Raw genomic sequence first — 22764 nt, 5'->3', positions numbered from 1 at the left:
ATCGAGCCGAGGGTCAGGTTTCTGTCCTTAGAGATTTATTTGTAAGGTTTCCACCTGCTTGGCGATTTTGATAGAGCCGAGGGTCAGGTTTCTGTCCTTAGAGATTTATTTATAAGGTTTCCACTTGCTCGGCGATTTTGATCGAGCCGAGGGTCAGGTTTCTGTCCTTAGAGATTTATTTGTAAGGTTTCCACCTGCTCGGCGATTTTGATCGAGCCGAGGGTCAGGTTTCTGTCCTTAGAGATTTATTTGTAAGGTTTCCACCTGCTCGGCGATTTTGATCGAGCTGAGGGTCAGGTTTCTGTCCTTAGAACTTTATTTGCAATTCTCTTGGTGTGCGGTCACGGAGTCAATAACAGCATATACAAATAAGTTCATCATAATCTTAATTTTAACGAAATACAAGTTCTGGCTTACACGGATGATCATGTGTAGAATTTCTTTAAGTTGTTAGTGTTCCATGGTAGGGGAAGCGGCCTCTCGTTAAGGTCTTCCAAGTAGTAGGCCCCTGCACCCGCGATGGCTGTGACTCTGTATGGTCCCTCCCAGGTTTGAGCAAGCTTCCCTGCAGCTATGTCTCGCATGTTTCCCACAACCTTTCTTAACACTAGTTCCCCGGCACTGAATTCCCTCCCCTTTACATTTCGGTTGTACCTTTGGGCCAGCTTCTGCTGATACTCTGCGAGCCGTATGGTCACGGCCTCCCTGCATTCTTCTAGCCAATCCAAATGCTCCATCATCAGGTCGGCGTTCTGGACGGGGTCAAACCCGGCGACCCGTGCGCTGCATAAGCTCACCTCGGTTGGTATCACTGCCTCCGCTCCGTATGTCAGAGAAAACGGGGTTTCCCCCGTGGACCTCCTGGGGGTCGTGCGGTAAGCCCACAATACACTGGGTAGCTCTTCTGCCCATCTTCCTTTCGCCCCATCCAACCTTCTCTTGAGCCCGTTCAAAATAGTCTTGTTTACTGCTTCAGCTTGGCCGTTGCTTTGTGGGTAAGCCGGGGTTGAATACTTGTTCCTGATGCCGAGTTCGTTGCAGAAGGTCCGAAAAGCGTTGCTGTCGAACTGTAGCCCTTTGTCTGTTACTAGCGAATTTGGCACCCCAAACCTTGTAATTATGTTTTTCCATACAAACTTTTTCACGTCAGTATCCCGGATATTAGCCAAGGCTTCAGCTTCAGCCCACTTTGTGAAGTAATCTACAGCCACCAATATAAAACGACAGTTCCCCGTTGCTCGGGGGAATGGTCCGAGGATGTCAAGCCCCCACTGTGCGAACGGCCACGGGCTACTGACAGGATTTAGACGTCCTGCAGGCTGATGGATCATAGAGGCGTGCTTTTGACACTGTTCGCAGCTTCGAACGTATTCAGCGGCATCCTTCTGCATCTGTGGCCACCAAAACCCCTGGGTCATTGCTCTGTGTGCTAAAGACCGTCCCCCAACATGTTCGCCACACACTCCATCATACAGCTCGGTCAGAAGCTCTTTGACTTTTTCGGGATGTAGGCACAAGAGGTAAGGGCCTGCAAAGGACCTTCGGTACAATTTTCGGTCCGAAGATAGCCAGTACCGGGGAGCCACCCGGCGAATCTTGTTGGCCTCGTCCTCATCCTCTGGAACTTTATCCTCGGCAAGGAAATCTATGATCGGGTTCATCCAACATGGACCAGCCACTGCTACCTGCGCAACCTCTACTCCAGCTTGGTCGGGAACACTCTTCACATAGATACTTGGCTCCCTTATAAGTTCTATCGTGACTAGCCGTGGCGTGTCCTCGGTAGCCGATGAGGCCAACGTGGCAAGGGAGTCAGCGTGCTTGTTTTGTGACCTAGCTACTTGGGATATCTTTACCGTTCCGAATTGACCGATAATCTGCTTTGCTGTACTTAGATAAGCTTTCATTTGAGGGTCCCGAGCCTCGAAGTCCCCTGTGATCTGATAAACAACCAGCCGAAAGTCCGAATAAATCTCTACATCCTTTGTGCCCAGATGCAATACGACCCTCAAACCGGCCAGTAGGGCCTCGTACTCGGCTTCATTGTTTGAGGCTTTGAATCCCAATCTGAAGGAGTGTTCCAGTCGTATACCCTTAGGGGTGATTATGAAAATACCAGCCCCGGCCCCCATAGCATTTGATGCGTCGTCCACAAATACCCTTCACGGGCGAATTTCTGCACTACAGATTACCTTGCCGTCGTTCTTGGGTGTGAATTCTGCGATGAAATCGGCAAGAACTTGTCCCTTCACTGAGCTTCTAGGTCGGTATCTTATGTCAAACGATCCCAACCGAGTCCCCCATTTGGCAATTCGACCTATGAAGTCAGATCTCTTTAACAGTGACTACAATGGATACTCGGTGAGGACGAACATCGTGTGAGCCTAGAAGTAATGTGGCAACTTCCTCGTGGCATGCACCAGGGCTAAAACTAACTTCTCCAGGGGCAGGTACCTCGTCTCGGCATCTACTAAGGTTTTACTTACGTAATAAACTGGCATTTGTACTCCCCGGTCCCTTAGCAACACAGCACTTACGACATGTTCGGTGACTGCAAGGTACATAAACAAATCTTCCCTGGGCTCCGGGGCTGTCAACCTCGGCGCCTTTGCCAAGTATTCCTTCAGCTCTCGAAAAGCCTCATCACATCCCTCGTCCCATCGAAACCCCTTCCACTTCTTCCGAAGTTGATAAAACGGCCGGCAGCGATCGGCAAACTTGGAGATGAATCGGTTCAGGGCAGCTAACATTCCAATGAGCACTTGCACCTCTTTAGGATTGCTTGGTGGTTTGAGGCGGTTCACGGCCTCTATTTGGTCGGGGTTAGCCTCTATTCCCCGAGTAGAGATCAGATATCCCAGGAACTTACCAGCCCCCACTCCGAAAGTGTGCTTCTCAGCATTTAGGCGCAATTTGTGCCGCCGTAGTATCTCGAATACTCCCCGGAGGTCTTTGATGTGCTGTGACTCAATTCTGCTTTTTACCACCATGTCGTCAATATAAACTTCAACCGTGCATCCAATTTTTTCTCGGAACATTCTCGTCATCATTCGCTGATACGTGGCTCCGGCGTTCTTCAATCCAAACGGCATGACCTCGTAGTGATAGTTTGCATTCAGGGAAATAAATGCTGTCTTTTCTCGGTCTTCTGGCGCCAAGGCAATCTGGTGGTATCCTTGGAAGGCATCCAGGAAGCTCATCCTCGGGTGCCCATATGTGGCATCCACTAGCTGATCAAAATCTTGGGCAGTGGGAATGGATCCTTGGGACATGCCCTGTTCAAGTCTGTGAAGTCCACACAAACTCTCCATTTGCCGTTCTTCTTCTTTACTACGATAGTGTTTGCCAACCATTTTGGGAAGAATATTTCTTTTATGACTCCGGCCTCCTTCAGTCGCTGGACCTCCAGGTTTACTGCATCGACATGTTCTTTTGACGCTCTTCTCGGTTTCTGCTTCTTTGGGGGGAATAATGGGTCCACGTTGAGTTTGTGGACAATGAACTCGAGATCTACGCCGGGCACTTCATACGGGTTCCACGCAAAAACATCTACGTTCTGCAAAAGGAACAACAACATCTCTACCCTTTCCCGGTCATTCATGCTTGTACCTATCTGGAAATATCTGTCAGTATCTGGAAGAATTCTAACCTTCAACACCTCCTCGGCAACGTCCGCCCCTGTTTCCCCTTGGGGTTTCTGTAATTGCTATGAAGTCTCTTTCTCGGCATGCTCGGCTTGACCGAGCTATTCATTTTTCCACCTGACCGCGGCGACAAGGCACTGCCTCGCCACTTGTTGGTTCCCCCTTACCTCGGCAACTTCATACTCAGTAGGAAATTTTACTTCCACGTGGAGGGTGGACGGAACAGCCTTCATGGCGTGAATCCACGGCCTCCCCAAGATTGTGGTGTACGGTGAGAATGATCGGACTACTATGAAGGTAACTATAACTCCCTTGCCTTCCATGTCCACCGGGAAAGAGATTTGTCCCTCGGGAATTACGACTCTCCCGTCAAATGAGACCAGCGGCGTGTCATACTTCGCCAAATCCTGGGTCTTTAACCCAAGCCCTTCGAAGAGGTCCGGGTACATGACGTCAGCCCCGCTCCCTTGATCAATCATTACCCTCTTCACCAGGAATCCGCCTATTCGGGCTGTCACCACCAAAGCATCGTCATGAGGTTGGACCATTCCTTCCAAATCATCTTCTCCGAACGAGATGGCTAGCCGTCCAACTTTCTTTTTCTTCTCGGATGATTCTTCCCCCGTGCAAGCCACTGTCAATACCCTTTTTGCTGCTGTTGTTCCTCTTGGTGCGGCATGGATGACTTCGATTACCCCCAGTGGAGGTGGGAGGGGGTTCCTTTTCTGTTGGACGCCCTGTCCGGCTTCTCGGTCAGTGGAATCTACTACAAACTCTTTCAGGTACCCTGCCTTTACTAGCTGTCCGAGATGATCTTTTAATACCCGACACTGCTCGGTGGTGTGTCCTTTGTCTTTGTGATAGGTGCAGTATAGGTTTTGGTTCCTCCGAGATGGGTCGCCCCCCATTTTGTTTGGCCACCTGAAGAATGACTCGTTCTTGATCCGTTCCAAGATTTTGTGCACGAGCTCTTTAAACGCCACATTAACCCCTTCGATTTGCACCTCTGGCTCCTACATTTTGAAGTCTCTTTTTGGTTTCGTCGGTAAAATGCTTTGCCGAGATCTCCCCACTAATGGAGCTTTCCCCCTGCTCTGCAGCCGGTCATCCTCCAGGCGTTTGTACTCCTCTATGCGTCTCATCAGTTGCCTCATATCCTCGGGGGGTCTTCTCGTCAGCGACTCCCGTAATTCTGAATCTTCGGGGAGCCCCATTCTGAAGGTGTTTGCCGCAATTTTCTCATTTCCTCCACCAATCTCATTGTAGAGTTCCCAGTATCGGCTGGCATAACTCCGAAGGGTTTCCCCGACCCTCATTTTCATGGAAAGTAGTGCGTCAACCGGCTGTTGCACTCGGCTGCAGGTCACGAACCTACTGCCGAACTCTTGAATCAGCTCGGCGAAGCTGTGTATAGAACCTTTCTATAACCCATTGAACCATCTCAGTGCAGTAAAGCCGAGACTAGAGGGGAATACCTTACACATCAATGCATCATTGTGTGCATGCAAAGACATCATGTGGATGTAATGACTAACATGCTCCACGGGGTCTGTCCTCCCCTCATACGAATTGAATGGCGGTCGCGTGAATCTGCTCAGCATAGGGGCCCGTTCAATTTCACCGGAGAATGGAAACCGGGCCGCCATTTGCAAGGCTCGGCTCATGGCGTCCATGGTGGCATTGTGGTGCTGTCGTTCCTCCGGCGATTCTGATCCTTGGTCATCGTAACCATGCGACCGTGAGCGGTTCTGCCGATGGCGTGATTCCTGTGGTTGCCGGTGTGACTCTTGAGAGCGTGATCGGTCTCGGGATCGTTGCGTACCAGATCGGCTGGAGCCCTCCTCGCCCTGATTTCTCCTTTGTTGGGGGTTGCGATTCCTTTCATGGCGCCGACCCCTTACTTCCAGCTCTAAATCCCTTACCAGTCTGCGCAACCGCTACAGCTCTCGGTCTCTATCATCATACTGCCGATGCGCCGAGACGCCTGAAACCGTCTGGTGTGTCTGGGCCGACCCTTCTCCCAATCCGGACCTTTCCTCTCCTCTTGGGTGCTCCCTATCTTCCCGCCGTTTCTGCCTTCTCTCCCTCCACGTTGATCCCCGAGAAGATCCTATGGAACTGCTCGGTGCACGCCCTCCTGAACACTTCTCAGACATTCCCCTTGTTTGAGTCTCAATCGAACCACAGTTTCGTAGGAGGGCCCCACGGTGGGCGCCAATTGTAGGGACCAAGTATGAGACTTCTGGGCCTTAAATCACTTGGGCTCACAATTTATTTGTAGTGAGCTTGAGGATTTCCTACTCTAGGTCGTTCTCGGCAGAGAGACTCAAAGCAACACTTAGTTAATACTTTCTCACTTAGTTAATACTTTCTCACTTGACTGTTTTCTCTCAGTTTTTCTGAACCCCTTCTTCTCCTAAATTTCTTCTATTTATAGCCAAGGTTAGTGGGGAGATCATGATTACAGCCACCGTTAGTGCTATTGAAGGTCCAATATTATCTTATTAAAGTGGATGTTTAGGTGAGAGGGCGGTGCAGCATTTATGGCATTGGAACTTGGTTCCAGCTTGATCGATTATGTTCGGCAACTCAGTTTCCCATGCATATCATGATTTTCCCGGACACGGCTCATACGCTTGCCCGAGAAAGTTTAACCGATCACCTCTTGGAATTCAATACCCAAAACTTGTTTTTTACATTAAGGCAGTTTTAAGAAGGGCATGGGGTAACTGGACCTTTCCGCTGGGCCTGTGCCCAAGGCCGATATGGGCCTGGGCCCAAGGCCAGTATGGGCTTTGGGATCTCGATGCCGTACAGGTACTGTCAACCAAAACCTATCTTTTCCCATCTTTTCTCATCCTCAAGTAAGTGCACTGAAAGTCTGAAATGGATCAAAGTAGAATGAAATAGACTAAAGTGGACCGAATGGCCAAAATGGATTGAAGTGGACTAAAATAAACTTAAGTGGACCAAATTAGACCGAATGGATCGAATAAACCGAAATGGACTGAATGGAACAAAGTGGACCAAATCATCAGCCACATCACCATTTTTTTTTATTGATTTGTTCTTCTAATTTTTTTTATAATATGAAATATATAAAGAACAAAGTTTAGCTACAAAATTTGTTATAGCAAAAAAAAAAAAAAAACTTACTCAATATATTTTCATTGGAGTTGAATTTTAACAAATCAACCATTAGATTACGTTTTCTTCTTATATCAGTCATGCTTGCAAAATTTCTAGAAAATTAAAAATCAATATTTTTTTAAATTGCAAGTTTTTGTAGCATAAAGTTATGCATAAAATATAATCTTATAGATCATATAGTAAATAATATATGATTGGTACAAAATTTGGCATGTGTATTAAGAACATAAAAAAACATGCAATTCAACGGTTAGATTTTTGTAATATGTAGTAATATTGATAATATTAAAGGTCCTTTTGGATAGAACTTATTTTGCTGAAAATCTGAAACTGAAAACTAAAAATACTATAGCAAAATAATTTTTAAATGTGTGAATAGTACCGTGGGACCAATTTTTAATGAAAAAGTTGTTAAAAAGTGAGATTTGTGAGTCCCGTGCACTGTTTATGGGACCCACTGATGTGCTAAAAAGGGTTGAAAAGTCAAATGGTGCGGCTACTGTTCATGAACAATAGCCGCACTATCTCCTTAAACACATGCCAAAAAAAAAAGAAAAAAAGAGGGAAAACGCAAAACTCAAAACGCCAACGCCAAACATGTATTGAACAGTAGCCACACTATCTCCTTAAACACATGCCAAAAAAAAAAAAAAAAAAGAGGGAAAACGCAAAACTCAAAACGCCAACGCCAAACATGTATTCAAACCCCACCTAAATAAGATTGTAGTCTTCTGTTATAACTAATTTTATAACTAAACTTTGGCCATAAATAAAACCGTCCAAAATAAATGGTAAGGTAACCGATAATGTGGCTCGGTAAAAATATACTACATTCAATCTTGGGCTTTGACTTTTAAATATTATATAGATATAATTAGGAGCTGGGAAATCTCTTACATTAGATTCTTCACCGCCCCCATCACCCCATCCCATCCACGTTTTTTTTTTTTTTTTCAGAAAGAAAGTATCATTATATATTAGATACGTTTTCACAATTGTGAGAAATTTGATCAGTTGGGAAGCACACAGCCATGGCAACAGGAGCTTCCACTTTGATTCCACAATTACCTTTATCAATGATTCTTCCATATGCTGCAATGATTCTTTATTTCTTCTTGCCCGTAATCAAGCTTGATTGTATATTTGGGCTAATACCTATGGTAGTCCATTGCAATAGAGTATTCCCATTAAGTAATTACGATCCATAACAGAAATGCAAACTATATATAAAACAAGCATGATGCAAGTTCAGTATTAACAATAGTCCAGAGCTAAAATGGTTTCTTTGGCACAAGTTGGATTGGTAGTCCTTGCGTTGGTACTGGCATGGGATCCCTGCTGAAAGAATTGTCTGCGCATAGCTTCCATGTTTCTGCGCATAGCTTCCATGTGAAGTGAATTATGATGTAGTGAATTGCGACAAGGGTTTCGATTCTTGCAAACTCATATCCTGGACATATTCGAGGACCTCCTCCGAATGCAACAAAACTGTAGGGTGGAACCGATGCTTGGTTTTCAAATCTACTTGGATCAAATTTTGATGGTTCTGGGAAAATGCTAGTGTCCATTTGGGTCATTGGCGAAACCCAGAATATCTGAATGTCTCATGCAGATTTCTCAGTTCTAAAATTGTAGAAAGACTATTTAAGAGCAAGAAAAGATATATGGCTGAGAAAAAACAACCAATATGAGGATTTCACTTACTTGCCACCCTTTTGGAATCAGGTATCCACCGTATTCAATATCTTTCAGAGCCTTCCTGAAACCACCAAATACAGGAGGATGAATTCTCAATGTTTCCATTGCTACTCTCCAGGTGTACTTCATTTTGGCTAGGTCTTCCCATTTTAGAAACTCTCCCGAGGGCTTGCGCTTTTGGCTATCTCTTCCTGTTCTGCAAATTAAATCAAGAAGCAGCCTTAACATTTTCACAGAACTGGACCACATTAGTGTACCATTAGATGCATTGCAACCTTGAATTCTTTAAAATTATTATCATGGTTTAATTCCTTTAATACTAAATGCAGTCTAGTTCCTTCAAGATTCCGACAAAATGAAATATAAGGTGGGTTATTGAGTTAATTTATTATGCTCTCAATAATAGATTACAATTAATTGGCTTTGGAACTACTATGTTATATATTTGTTAATTACTTAATCTTTCTCCAAGTAACTTCATCTAAGTTAATTTTTCATAACCGCCTTGAGATAGAGAGTCTAATGTGTATATACGTTGAAGAACAGCTGCATAAACAGCTGGTTCATTAGCTAGAAGCCGCATTGTGAAAGTAATTAGAACAGATTAAGTGTCATGTCCTGCCACCATGACAAGGATCACATTGTCCACAATCTCCTCCTCAGTTACTGCTTCTTCATTGTTCTCATTGCGGCTACTAAGCATGCGAGTGATAAGGTCTTGGCTAGGAGAAGCACCCTTAGTTCCACCCTCTTCTCACGTATGAGCTCCTTCACCATGTTTCGGACCTTTGCACTTGCCTTGAGGCTGCCGTTGTAGCGAGTGAAGGGCAAGTTAATTGGAATCGAACATACCCCTTCTATCATCTCTTGGAAGCAAGTTACAAATCTATCTTTTCGAGCTCCTTGCTCTAGTCCGAATAGAAGTGAACAAATTATGTCGAATGCGAGAATCTTCGTGAGGGGTAACACCTATAAGCAATACACATATTTTGTTAACATAATGTTGACTTGCACATCCCTTGACTTGGCATTTTCTTATAATATTACAAATATAAAAATTAGTATAATTTCAGAAGGCAACACTACTCTTCTCTTCATTTTTTTTATAGTTACAATATAATTTAAATCTATGATATTTGTTTTATGATGATTAATTTTTATCATCACTTTAAAATACCAATTAGAATTCAAGTTCCATATTTGATAATAGAAAAATTACTACTTGAGTTATTTGCATTTGTGGCAAAAAAAAAAAAAAAAAAAAAAAAAAAAAAAAAAATGCATCAAACATGTAAACTACGGAAAAATCTCTCATGCGCCTAGCGCATGAGATACATGTGAACAGAATTTACTGAGTTTACTCGCATATAGCCTAAAACTAAAAGTATCACATCTTGAATGGGCATCCCCCCATTACATTATTTATAGCAAGTATATTCTCACGGGAAGAAGTAAGTTAGAAGGAATTTCATGTATAGGATAATATGTACTCTCTTACTCACATCGTGTGGATTTCAATAGCTTGAGTCCATATGCTATAAAATGAAAGATGTATATCTCTTTCTTCTTCTTCTTCTATATATTAAGAGAATTCAGAAAGTTAATTATCGCATTCTTGACTTCCAAAAATACCCTTAATTTAATTAACTTATTTTTGCTCGTTAAAAAAATAAATAAGATTAAAACGATAAATCAACTAAAATAAAATAAAAATTCCACTACCCTCACAATTCCCTCTTCCCAGCCTCACTATCCCCCGTTTCTAAAAAAATAAATAAATAAATAAAATAAATAAAAAGAAGGCTACCCACACGGTTCTTATAATAAAAAATTACCCACGGTTACTATTATAAAAATAAATAAAATAAAATAAAAAACTTCCATAAATTTTTTTAAAAAAAAACTCCTACTTTCATTTATTCCTCTCTCTCCCCTTTCCAATGTTGTGGAATTTATGAGACTCTAAACTCACAATATTCCTTCAATTTCTTCTTTATTATTTCATCCTATTTCTAACCAACATTATTTGCTTCCACATTTATTGTTCCATATACTAAATTCTTCTCAATGGTTAGGTATGCCTTTCACCAAAATATATATACTTCTTTATCAATTTAATTATATTGTACATTGTGCTTTCAAGTACATATACTGTGAATTGGTAACTCTATGACCTTCTATTAACGTGGACTATATGAAAGATGTTCTAGAAAATTTGGTTATGAATGAGAAATTATGACACTAAACTTGAGAAAAAAAAAAAAAAAAAAAAAAAAAAGAGCTACATCAAACCATTTGTATTGTATTAGTCAATGTAATTACATGATTGACTTTTATTGATAACAAATTTTACCTAGGTTTTTTTTTTTTTTTTTTTTTCTTGAATTTCAAGAAATTTTGTATTTAAGCTTTGACCCTAGCAAAAATTCTGGTTCGTTACTATCCGCCTGACAAACTTTTGGTAACATGAACGTACGTACCTTGACCTGCTAGCTTGCCTTAATAGCCAATGCATCTCAAGATTCAGGATGCTTTCTTGACTTGTTTATCCATCTTCCCCAAGTACTGCTTTAATGATTTAGGTTTTAAGAATGATGCAATTGTGCCTCTGACACACTTGTGATCTTCGATCACCACTGTTCCAATAAATTCAATTCACCCAAAATCATCCGAGAAGACTGCGTATGCTAAATTGCTAATTTGAAAGGGTGCTGCTATCACTAGTGAATAAAAATTTGATTGCAGCATGTCCATAAATTAATGAACACTGTTGGTTTGCCAAAGAGGTTTAGCTTTGATATCGGACCATACTTTTTGATTCTTTGTTCGAGCCATTTTTTCAGTGGTGTTGGCACGCATGGCTCAAAGAATGGCCTATCATGGGCATTCCAGATTTCCAAGAGAACCTGGAGGTAGCCTTTGTAATGATCTTTCCCTTCGTTAAGAAAAGGAAGATGGGTATGTGAAACATAAAGAATAGCTAACAACATATTTATGATTTTTGTGTGGCTAATGGCTATGTTGTTGATGAGTTTGAGAGACTGAAAGACCTAATAAATAAATTCAGAGAAGGAATTGGGTTTCTTTTTTATTATATTTTTTGTTCTTTCTTTTGGGCATTCATTTGTTGCCCCTAACCCCTAGACTAGGTGTTCCAAAATTTTCTTTAGAAAGATATGCAAAGCAACCTTGTAATTACTCATGAGCACAAATCTATACTCTCCATAGCTGCTCGCATTACAAAAAACCTGGGCTTTCGCTGCGTTTCAAAAACGCAGCTATAGACCATAAAAACGCAACTATTGGCTATAGCAGCGTTTTCTATAGCTGCGTTTACAAATATGGCTTTTACTTCGCAATAATAGCCCTGCAGGGTCTATAGCCACGTTTTTTTAAACGCGGCTACAGGTCCCCCTATAGGCTGAGACTTATAGCCGCGTTTTTTACAAAACGCAGCTATAGACCCGCTTTGGACTGCATTTAAAATGTTGTTATAGCCTGGACCCATAGCTACTTTTTTTAAAACACGGCTATAGACCATCTTTGGGATGCATTTAGAAACGTGGCTAATGCCCCTACATTGGGTTTTTCTATAGCCGTATTTTTAAAAATGTGGCTATAGGTTTTTTTTTTTTTTTTTCCTTGCTAAATCTGTCATTCCTGCCCATCCAATTGCAACCAACAAATGCGTTTAGATTTGTTTTAAATTCTAATTAATAGATACTGTAGGGACACGATTTTTAACGACCCAAGGGTAACGTTGGGCTCGCATGTAAAGGGCCCGAACAATATGATTTGTAGAGAGTGGGTTTGGAAAGGCCTACCCTTGAGCGCTGGGCAGTGGTCTGGTCCTGGTTTCACGAGAGCTAATACAAAGGCAGGTTTGGACAGTATGACTGAGCCTTACATCGATATGGTTTGAGAGGTTTGGCTCCTCGGAATTAGTCCGAGGAGCATTACATTCTCACCATTCCTCCTCCTTTTCTTTCTTTTGCTCCCCCCCCCCTCGCTTTTTAGCTCTCTTTCCCTTTTATACTAGCATTCGCTTCCTGTTCTTCTCCCACGCGTCAGTCTTTCCTTGTTTGGGGCAATTACTCGTCCTATCAATCCTCACGTCAGAGTGATTGGGAAAAGCTGGATAGCATGGTATGGGGTATGGGCTCGTCAAGTGCTGGGCTCCACATTATGGTGTTGGCAGTTTTCTCGCTTGTACTGCTCTTGTACTGAGTTTGTCCTTTTCTTCAGGCGTTTTGTGAGGTGTTGAGCGTGAGATTGTTCTCGGCCACATTCTTGGGCCATTAAGGGGTTCTCATCATACATCCTTGGCAGTAGGGCTCCTCGGCTTGGGCTTTGGGCCCTTAATGTGAAGTGGGCCAGGATTCCAAATTTCAGGCCCCACAGATACCATCGGTATAATACTAAGATGTTGTTACAATATCCATCTAGACAAGTATATAAAAAGGCAAAATGAAAAGATTTCATACCCGATTTGCAAAGAGATTCTCTTTCTTCCTGTTCTTGAAAAATGCCAACTAAAATTTAAGTGGGCATATTATCAAGTCAATGTCACATACTGATTTAAAATCTAAACAATCACATTTCCAAATATATATAGATGTGTATTAAACATAGAAATGGACAAGTATAACAATTGTCATCCCAACAAATATCATGCATATGTGTAACTTAGAAAATGAATAGGTTAAATGTGAGGCTATAAACCCAGGGAGAGAGAGAGAGAGAGTCTTATCAGAAATGTAACATTTGGAAGCAATATTATAAAAGCTAAGTTGTAATTTGAACAATGGTTAATATAATAGGTGGGACTATAAGCATGACAAAGTTGTAATTTGTGTACTTGATTTTGGAGATTTAAGCATTTGATAATGAAATTTTGTTGGATCTCAAGTTCAAAAGCTTAACCTGAGCTCGAGTTTGTGTTAGGAGTGTGGTGTGTGTTTGTGGTGCTACATGTGTATGGTGCTGATGATGAGTGCATGTGGTGCCGATGAGGCATGCGTGTGGTGCTGCATGTGTGTGCTGCTTATGGGGTGTGTGTGAGTTGCTGATAAAAGCAACTAAAAGCTACACCTTGAGCTAAAAGCAACTAAAAGTCAAGAATTGATACCCGAGCTTCACTTTTTCTCCAATTTTTAAATGAGCGTCACTTTATGCTCTACTAATCATGATATGTCACGTGTTTAATGCAAATATTTTTACAATTTTAAACTTTTTTTTCAATGGTTAAAAGTTAAATGAGTTCCACTTTTTGTGATTTACTTTATGCTCCACCAATCATGATATGTTATGTATTTGATTTTTTTTTTTTTCTATTTTAAACTTTGGTTATTTTATAAGGAAAGTTAAATGAATACATGATAGTCTGTGATTCCCAAAGCATAAGGTGGAATACAAAAAGTAGGATAGATGATCTATATTCAATGGGCAGTGTTTTCATTTGCCCAACCAAATATTTATGACAATAGTTGCTCTATCATAGCTCCTCCCCAGTAACAAAAACTTTTCTTCGATCGATGAGTTGCACTTTTATTTTTTGTGTGTGTTACTACCAACTCAGACTGCAAATTAACAAATAGTATATATAACGAAAATAGATGTAAATGCCCACTTTATATTTTCTTGCTTGTTAGCTGCCAAAATAGTCAAATACCACTTTTTGTCGAAATAATTGGTGTTCTACCACTGTTTGCAAAATGTTTAGCAATCTACCACTATTTTGAAACTCGAAATCATGAAACTCGAGTTTTACATAGACATTGTGTTTATGAAAATCGAGTTCCAAAAAAAGTAACATGGTGGCAGAAGCTGATCTAACATTTTATAATTTAAAAGTCCACGTGGAACTCGAGTTCAAAAAACTCAGGTTCCTTGAAATATAAAACTCTAGCTTTTGAAGATCGAGTTCTTTAAAAATTTAAACATGTAGAAGTAAGACAAGAGCAGTTGAATCATGCCAATCTTTTAATCTTGTCTTGTCTCCCATATGCGTGTAGGACAAGTAGAAGTAAGACGAGCTATTGGAACAAAAGAAAAAAATAAATCAAGTGTGTAAGAGAGAAAAATGAGTAAGCCATGTAGGGAAGTAATGAGCCAGACCAATATATGGATCATGATCATCAAGGAAAGTAAATCTTGGATTTTCATCAAACAAGTCAAGAACATCAAGAAATTCTACAATAAACAGTGGTAGTGGTTAAAAGTCCATTGGACACAGACTTGCTACAGCTACTGCAGTATTTGATTACTACTAAACTACTACACTTCAACTACACTACTACGGCTAGACTTTTGAAGATCGAGTTCATTAAAAATTTGAACATGTAGAAGTAAGACAAGAGCAACAAAAACACGCCAATCTTTTAGTCTTGTCTTGTCTCCCAAGTGTGTATGGGACAATTAGAAGTAAGACAAGAGCTATTGGAACAAAAGAAAAAATAAATAAATCAAGTGTAAGAGAGAAAAATGAGTCAGGCATGTTGGGAACTAATGAGCTGGACCAATATATGGGACATGATCATCAAGGGAAGTAAATCCTAGATTTTCGTCAAATAGGTTATGAACATCAAGAAAATCTACAATAAACAATGGTACTGGTTAAGAGTCCATTGGACAAACACTTGCTACAGCTACAAATGCAATTGATTACTGCTATACTTCAGCTACACAACTAAGGCTAGGATTTTGAAGATCGATTTCTTTCAAAATTTGAACATGTAGAAGTAAGACGAGCTATTGAAACAGGTCAATCTTTTAGTCTTGTCTTGTCTCCTATGTGCGTGTAGGACAATTAGAAGTAAGACGAGCTGCTGGAACAAAAGAAAAAAAAAAAAAATTAGGTGTGTAAGAGAGAAAAATGAGTCAAGCGTGTAGGGAAGTAATGAGCTGGGTCAATATATGGGTCATGATCATCAATGGAAGTAAATTTGGGATTATCATTAAACAAGTCATGAACATCAAGAAAATCTACAATAAACAGTGGTAGTAGTTGAGAGTCCATTGGACAAAGACTTGCTACAGCTACTATAGCAATTGATTACTGCTACACTTCAGCTACACTGCTACAGTTAGGCTTTTGAAGATTGAGTTCTTTAAAAATTTGAACATGTAGAAGTAAAACAAGAGCAACTGAAATATGTCAATCTTTTAGTCTTGTCTTGACTCCCATGTGCGTGTAGGACAATTAGAAGTAAGACCAGAGCTACTGGAACAAAAGAAAAAAATAAATCAGGTGTGTAAGAGAGAAAAATGAGTCAGGCATGTAGGGAAGTAATGAGCTAGACCAATATATGGGTCATGATCATCAAGGGATGTAAATCTTGGATTTTCATCCAACAGGTCTTGAACATCAAAAAAATCTACAATAAACAGTGGTAGTGTTGAGACTTTGTTAGGTTCTAAGACTTTAGAATCTAATGTATTAGAACTTCAATTTGTATTGTGTTGGTAAACCATGATCAAAACATAGAGTCTAGGTTTAGGCTTGCTCAAAGTGTGTTTACTTGTGAAATTGGAATCGAGTGATTGCAAAAATTATTGGACTTAATCTGCAAGGATCAATCGATCGAACCATGTGCAGATTTATTTTTCTTTAAAAATTCCAATTTAGCCCAAGCCTGTTTGACGTGTAGGGTTTTGTGTTTTACTTCAAGTATAAAAGGAAAAACCCTAACTACATTTTAGAGGTCTTTTTGGTGAGTTGTGAGTTGAATCTTTTGTGAGATCTAGAGGTGTTTACCTTCATATACACACTTAAGGTTGTCAAGATCAAGATTCATGTCAAGAACTTGATGATCTCTTTAGTTGCTGCATAAAGAACTTTAAAGAAAATCTGAAACCTTTTGAGTGGAGTCTCAAAGTCACAAGTAGGAGAACTTGTGGTTGCAATGGATCAAAAAAAGTAGTTCGTGGACTTAGAGCTATCACGTGGTCGTGGTAGTAAATTTTCTACTCGAGGTAACAATAGGATGTTAGTGGTCTAAGTTCTATTGTACAAACTTCAATTCTTTCATAGTATCTGTTTTACCTTGAGGATAGTTAGGTTAAATCCTCTCCAGGTTTTTTACCCGTTAGGTTTTCCTGGGTTATTATATCGTTATGTTCTTTATATTTCCGTATTATTTACATGATATGATTTTATTGTGTTAGCCTAGAACTGAATAATTTATCTAAATAATCTCTTGGCTAAATAACTAGGTTAAACAACTTGTGTTAAAGGGTCTAAAAATGTACAGACTCCATTGGACAGAGACTTGCTACAGCTACAGCAGCAATTGATTTATGCTACACTTCATGTCTGTTTGGGAACAGCTTATTTAGCTGAAACTGAAAACTTTTTGCTGAAAGTACTATAGATAAAGCTAAAAGATAATTGAAATAATACAGTGAAGCTCATAAATAGTACCAAAATGTGCAATGAGACCTCTAAATAGTAGCAAAAATAACCTGAATAGTAAAAAAAAACTGGTTTTTTAAGCAATTCCAAATCCACACTTCAACTACACTACTACGGCTAGGCTTTTCATAAGTCCAAGTGTTGTACTTTGTAATGATAAAGTTTTTTTTTTGGCTCCATCACATGTTCAGTCCAACAAAAGATCACATTTTACTCATTACTTGAGCTTATAGAGCTCGAGTTTCATATTACAAGGTAACCAATTTTCATAAACCCTATGTCATCTTTTTTAATTAAAATAGTCCATGTCAGTAGGTGCCACCGTGGCATATTTTTATAGAACTCAAGTTATATGTCAAATTCGAGTTTCAAAAAGGTGATAAATTGCTAAATATTTCGCAAACAATAGTAGAACACCAATTATTTCTGCCAAAAGTGGTATTTGGCCATTTTGGCCGCTTGTTAGCAATCTACCTCAACACGATAGATCAATGAGGGCATTTGAAACAAGCTCATTAAGGATAACATATACATATCATACTTTTAAAGACGTTAAGTCTAAGCAAAACTCCAAAAGCTTGATTCCATGGGGAACACAGAAAAAAGGGATCCCGACCATCCCATTCGTGTTGTAAAGTTTCGATGGCAATGGAAACAAGCTTATTCAAATTTCATAACATTGGAAGTGGGACCCATGCATCTTGGGGAGCAAGCATTTCTCCCCAAACCAATAATCAGAGGAGCATTTCCTACCGTGGCAACGGACACAGTAAGGAAATTGAGAAGCCAAAGCATGCATGGAAAAAGCAAACACATCTGTGCACTTAGATGCGCCAAACTTAGTGACAAAAGCCTTTCAGAGTTCCTAAAAATAGAGAACTCAATAGCTAAAATCCCTGAAGTTACTAAAGTTGGAACGATGGACACCACCCTTTAGAAAACCAGATCAAGCTGAACGCGGATGTGACAGTTAAGAAAGATTGATGCTGCCTAACAGTTTTCATGTTAGCGAGTGGCAAAAATGTTTGAAGCTTGAAGGCTTGGACAAGAATCATTTAGGCCTTGTGATGTCATAGTAGCGGAAGAGCTTGCATCAGCGTGGGTAGTATATCTCGTTTTCCATGAAGGGTAGAGATGCAGCTTTGGTGTCTGATTCATCTTCAAAAGAGGATAGCTTGGCGTTGTCCATGCAACCATAGTTGAAGATATGAGAATACTTTTTTAGGAATTTTGCTATGAGCTATTTAATTGGTGTTGAGAATTCATTACACAATTGCTCACAAACTCAATCAATAGGATATGGGAATTAGGTTCTTAGGAGCTCTACATCCATAATCCATCTAAATTTCTTGCTTCTTTTGTTAGAGCTCTGACGGCTGACTCTTGTGATGTTTCCTTTGGTTCTATATATGATTATCTTTTAAGGAAAATATAATCACAGGTCAGGCTTTCCTTCTTTTTGGTCTACAACTCTATCAACTTATTAAAAGAAAAGAAAAGAATGAATGAAAGAAGAGGTTTAGAGGGAGAAAAAGGAGGGTAACAAGCACAAGCTTGGCCTGAAAGCAGGTCTCATTCAATTTCTAGGACCAAATCCATCTTTTGTTTCATACACAACCAATAGCTAGCAATACAGCATAGATAAAAATCTATGAACAACCCGTAGAAGCATATAGATATGTGTGATCCATACAGCTCTGAAAAGTGAAATATTAGAAAGAAATCCTCTACACCATTAATCGGCCTTGGCTGGGATATGGTTGCCACCAGTTGCAATTTTGTACAGATAAAATGCAGTCATGATAGCACTGCAAGAAAAGCCAAATGGCAAGCATGTTAGCTGGGAGATTCAAATATATGTTGTATTGACAAGGAAAATCCAAGTAACTATATATCTATCAGGAACTCTTGTAAAAACTAAAATTTATCTAAATTGGTATTTCCCCCCTCAAAAATGGGATGGAGAGTAAGATACTAAGATCATCAGTTGAATACTACAATCAACTAACCAGAAGACTACATTACAGCTGGACAAAGATACATTCACCTTTAGAGATATAACATTTGACCAGTAGATGTTCGCAAGAGCTTTCAAGAAGCACAGTTTAATTTGATGAATGTAAACTGAACTCACCACCAATAAGCAGCAGTTTTCATTTTCCATCGAATCTTGTCAAGTTTTTCCTAAAAGACAAGGGTGGCTCCTAGATCATCATTTTCATGACACTAACTTATCCATGTCACATTCTAACATCTCATTTCAACTATCTCGACTCCTCAGAAGATACAAGGACACGTGCAAAAATATCATGTGCTCCAAAAAGAAACTTACAACGGTTGCCTGGCACACAGGAACATTAATAAAAATTGCAAAATATCTAATAAGCCTCAACTTGTACTCTAGAGTACAAAATAACTTATTCAATTAAAACTAAAAGATTTTTTTTTAGTCATTCAAGACAATTTGCATGTTCAGAAAATGAGGGAGTCATGATTACAAATCATTGGCAATGACTGACTTTCAGCATTCTCATTTCAAATGGAACATCAGACCCAAACTAATAACCACAAGAGCATGAATGCTCGTGGGATTTCAGATGTCCCCTACTTGCATGCACAACCCTTACTGAAACCAGCAAAGAGGTAATGATTAATGACTCAATAATAATAACTGTAATCCCCTATATGCAGAACCATATTATCAATAATTCTAATTAGTAAGCAAAGCAGACACACCCAATGGGTCTTGAACCCACATCCAAACTTCAGTCCCATTTTTAAGGGGAAAGTAAGTGATACTGAAGCTAGAGTTCATTTGCTTCACAACCTGAACCACATTGCCATGCTAGAAAGGGAAGAATATGATATGACGGACATGGCAATGGGATTAACTTGTGAAAAGAGTAAATTTCATCTTTCATTGAATAAATGCAAGATATTCATATGAAAATTTAAATATATATAAAATAAAATAAAAAGGCAAACCAAATGCAAGAGATAGTAATAAATGAATTTTGGTGCATAAAAGCAGCATATGATACTCATCATGTAGATGCTACATTAAGTTTCCACTAGTAGCGATATATTTAAAGTATGAAAAGCACAAATACTTAAAAGCAGAATTAATCCTCAACTTACCTGATACCAGCAACAACACCAGCTGGCATGATCTTAGAGGTTTGCATATAGCGCTGTGCCATGACCCATGTGAGTGCAGCTGCACAACCTGTTTTAGGGGCACATATCAGATCAAAATGGCTATTGGTTTTAGGTGAAGGATACAGCAAGCACAAAATCAGATTTGAAGAGGTTAGAAAAAGTAAAAGAAAACCACAGAAAGAATGGAAGTGTGTTTTTCTTTTCTGGTTTGTCTTCTACTAATATCAGTTCAAATAAATTTAAAGGAAAAGAAAATAAAGGAATTGTGGTTTATTTTTGGTTTTTCTAATAAAATCAGCTCCAGTAAAATCTGTTTTTGTGCATATGCACACATACATCATTTTACAAATCTTCCTCTCTTGAAATCGCTTTTTTTTTTTTTAATAATAATTTTAAAAAAAATAGATTGTTGGAAAACAGGAATTACAAAATGTAAACAACAAAAACCATAATATTTCTCGATAATCTAAACAAATCAGCTATTTTGCAACTTCACATTGCATTATAAGCTGATGGCTTGTCAAAAATCACAAAGTGAGGCCGTTACCAGAAGCCACCTTCGCTTTTTAATTGGTAAGTTATACATGCACCCAATGGATTTTGAACCCACAACCTCACCCTCCACTCTTATGCAAGGAGGAAGTACCATTTCAACTAGAGCTCATTGGCACTAGAAGCCATCCATTATAATAATGAACATGATCCTTTGTGATTATGTAGCTACATATACTTTAACCCTGAGGAAAAGAAGAAGACCAGAGGCTTGCAAAGGAAAAACAAAAAATTTCCTTTAAGCAGCCTATTACCAAGCTTAAGCCTACTTTCTTACGCTCTCTATTTTCTTGAATTCCTCTAAATTAGTAAATTTCCTTTTTTTCCCCCCCAAAATTTCGATGATTCTCTACATTTCCAGGTTGTGCTTAGTTGGGACAAAAGTGTGCTTCTACAGTGGCCTCCCCCTTGGAGACTTTTCAATTAATTTAAACATTTAATAAAAATAAAAAAAAAAGATCTCTCTCTCTCTCTCTCATTATACTCCATCATAGCCAAAATGATTAAAAGCACCAAATGTTACAACAATTTTGAACAGACGAAAATTGAAGTCTCCTAAAAATCAAAGTCTCCGAACTATACAGTAGTACAGAGCTTCAATTAAGACCAGAACATTTTAAAAACAAGATATTTAGGAAACCAAATAAGAACCCCAACACCAAACAAGAAGAAGAAAACAAAAAATCAGATTTCCTACACAGCTACCAAACCACAAACAACACAAATTTTACAATCCCAAACAAAACAAAACAAAAGCATAATCCCAAATAAACATAGACCCAGATCAGACTTTTTCTCTACATTGACCTTCCACAACCTCACCATAAAAATAACTTCTTGGACTAACTCACAAATAGAAAAATTTTAGGAAACAAAGACCTTGCAATTCCCCAAGAGCTCAATCCTAAATAAAACATTAGATCAGACTTTGTCTCTAAATCTACCTTACACAATCTTACTACAACTATTACATCGTACACCCATTAACAAAAACAATTTCATTTTCTTAACAAACAAAAAACACAGAACTTGCAACAACATAAAGAAACCAAATCCAAAAAAAGAAAAAGCGTACCAGTCTCAATGACGAAAGCGAGGTACGAGTTCTTCCTCTTCTTGAAAGCGTCAAGGCTGAGATACCCAGCAAGAATGAGCACCAATCCAATGCCCACACCTCCACCCAAAGAAGCTGTGCTTCCTTTCTTCATATACCCAACAACTCCTCCTACAATCAGAACCAGCCCGTACGGGATCGTGAAGCAGAAATCGTGCATTTTTTCCAACTGGGTTTTCTCGGGAAAATTCTTCGGAGTCCTGGAAAATTTGAGCTCAACAAAAGTCTTTTTTTTTTGGTCAGTATTTCACAGATCAAAATAGAAAAGTTCTGGGCTTTATTCTGTTTTGGTTGCGTTTGGACTTTTTTGTGGCGCGTGGAATAGTCTTCTTTTCCACGATATAGGCAGGGGTACGAGTACGACGTCGTATTTCGTCATTTTCGCGTGGCGGACACAAGTACAACGGTATCAACCCATAATCGTGCGCGCGTGGTGTTTGTTCAGTTATTCAAATGATTCTTTTAAGTTTTGATACAAGATTCTTAACCCAGACAATATTATTTAGGATAGGAAATTTTTTTTTTTTTTTGGGCAATTATAAACAGTTTAAAAAAAAAAAAAAAGACAATACATGTGCACTATAATTAAATAACATTTTTTTTGCTATTTAAAATATTAGAAATTCAAGAAAAAAAAAAACTATGAATGAATACAAAATAAATCTATTAATAAATTTATTTATAACATGATTTTTTTTATTTTCTTGAGAGAGAGAGTTTTAACACATAGCATCCGCTCCTGATAATAGTTTTTAATCATCAGACCAAGACACCAAATAGTTGTTGGTGTAGGCGGAAATTGAATCTTAGATCATTTATTCAACTATCAGAGACTTTACTATTTGAGCTAGCTAAAACCCACACATGATATCCCATTTGTTCTATAGCAAATTCAAAAAAATTTCATACCATGGATCTCAAATCCATACACGAAGTAAACTTTACGTTTAGCTCTCAATATAAGCATATCCAATAATTGCTACAATCATGAAATCTAAAATTACTAGTTTCCTTTACCATATTTTTCATTATTC

The 22764-nt window shown here is 39.2% G+C and overlaps 1 protein-coding gene and 1 pseudogene across 1 annotated transcript; both read right to left on the bottom strand.

Annotated features, from left to right (window-relative positions):
* Positions 1–8065: 8065 nt before the first annotated feature.
* On the bottom strand, positions 8066–11327 carry LOC115956354 (annotated as a pseudogene).
* A 7113-nt stretch (positions 11328–18440) lies between these two features.
* On the bottom strand, positions 18441–22014 carry LOC115954845 (protein FATTY ACID EXPORT 5-like). The gene is made up of 3 exons (XM_031072804.1): positions 21692–22014; positions 20044–20131; positions 18441–18713 (listed from the first exon to the last, which is right to left on the bottom strand). The coding sequence occupies exons 1-3, from the start codon at positions 21888–21890 to the stop codon at positions 18641–18643; spliced, it is 360 nt and encodes a 119-aa protein (XP_030928664.1). The 5' UTR covers positions 21891–22014; the 3' UTR covers positions 18441–18640.
* Between the last annotated feature and the right edge of the window lie 750 nt (positions 22015–22764).

Source organism: Quercus lobata, chromosome 8, assembly GCF_001633185.2.
Source record: "Quercus lobata isolate SW786 chromosome 8, ValleyOak3.0 Primary Assembly, whole genome shotgun sequence".
In the NCBI taxonomy this organism is placed as follows: Eukaryota; Viridiplantae; Streptophyta; class Magnoliopsida; order Fagales; family Fagaceae; genus Quercus; species Quercus lobata.
The sequence above is the reverse complement of the archived record's forward strand: the minus strand, read 5'-3'. Positions and strand labels throughout refer to the sequence as shown.

What these genes read in the sequence shown, in the direction of transcription:
- LOC115954845 (XM_031072804.1), bottom strand. Translation starts at nt 21,890, where the DNA reads ATGCACGATTTCTGCTTCACGATCCCGTACGGGCTGGTTCTGATTGTA. An exon ending in CGCTTTCGTCATTGAGACTG is followed by an intron (nt 20,132 to 21,691) that starts GTACGCTTTTTC and finishes CCCCTAAAACAG; the next exon opens with GTTGTGCAGCTGCACTCACA. An exon ending in GGTGTTGTTGCTGGTATCAG is followed by an intron (nt 18,714 to 20,043) that starts GTAAGTTGAGGA and finishes CTTTTCTTGCAG; the next exon opens with TGCTATCATGACTGCATTTT.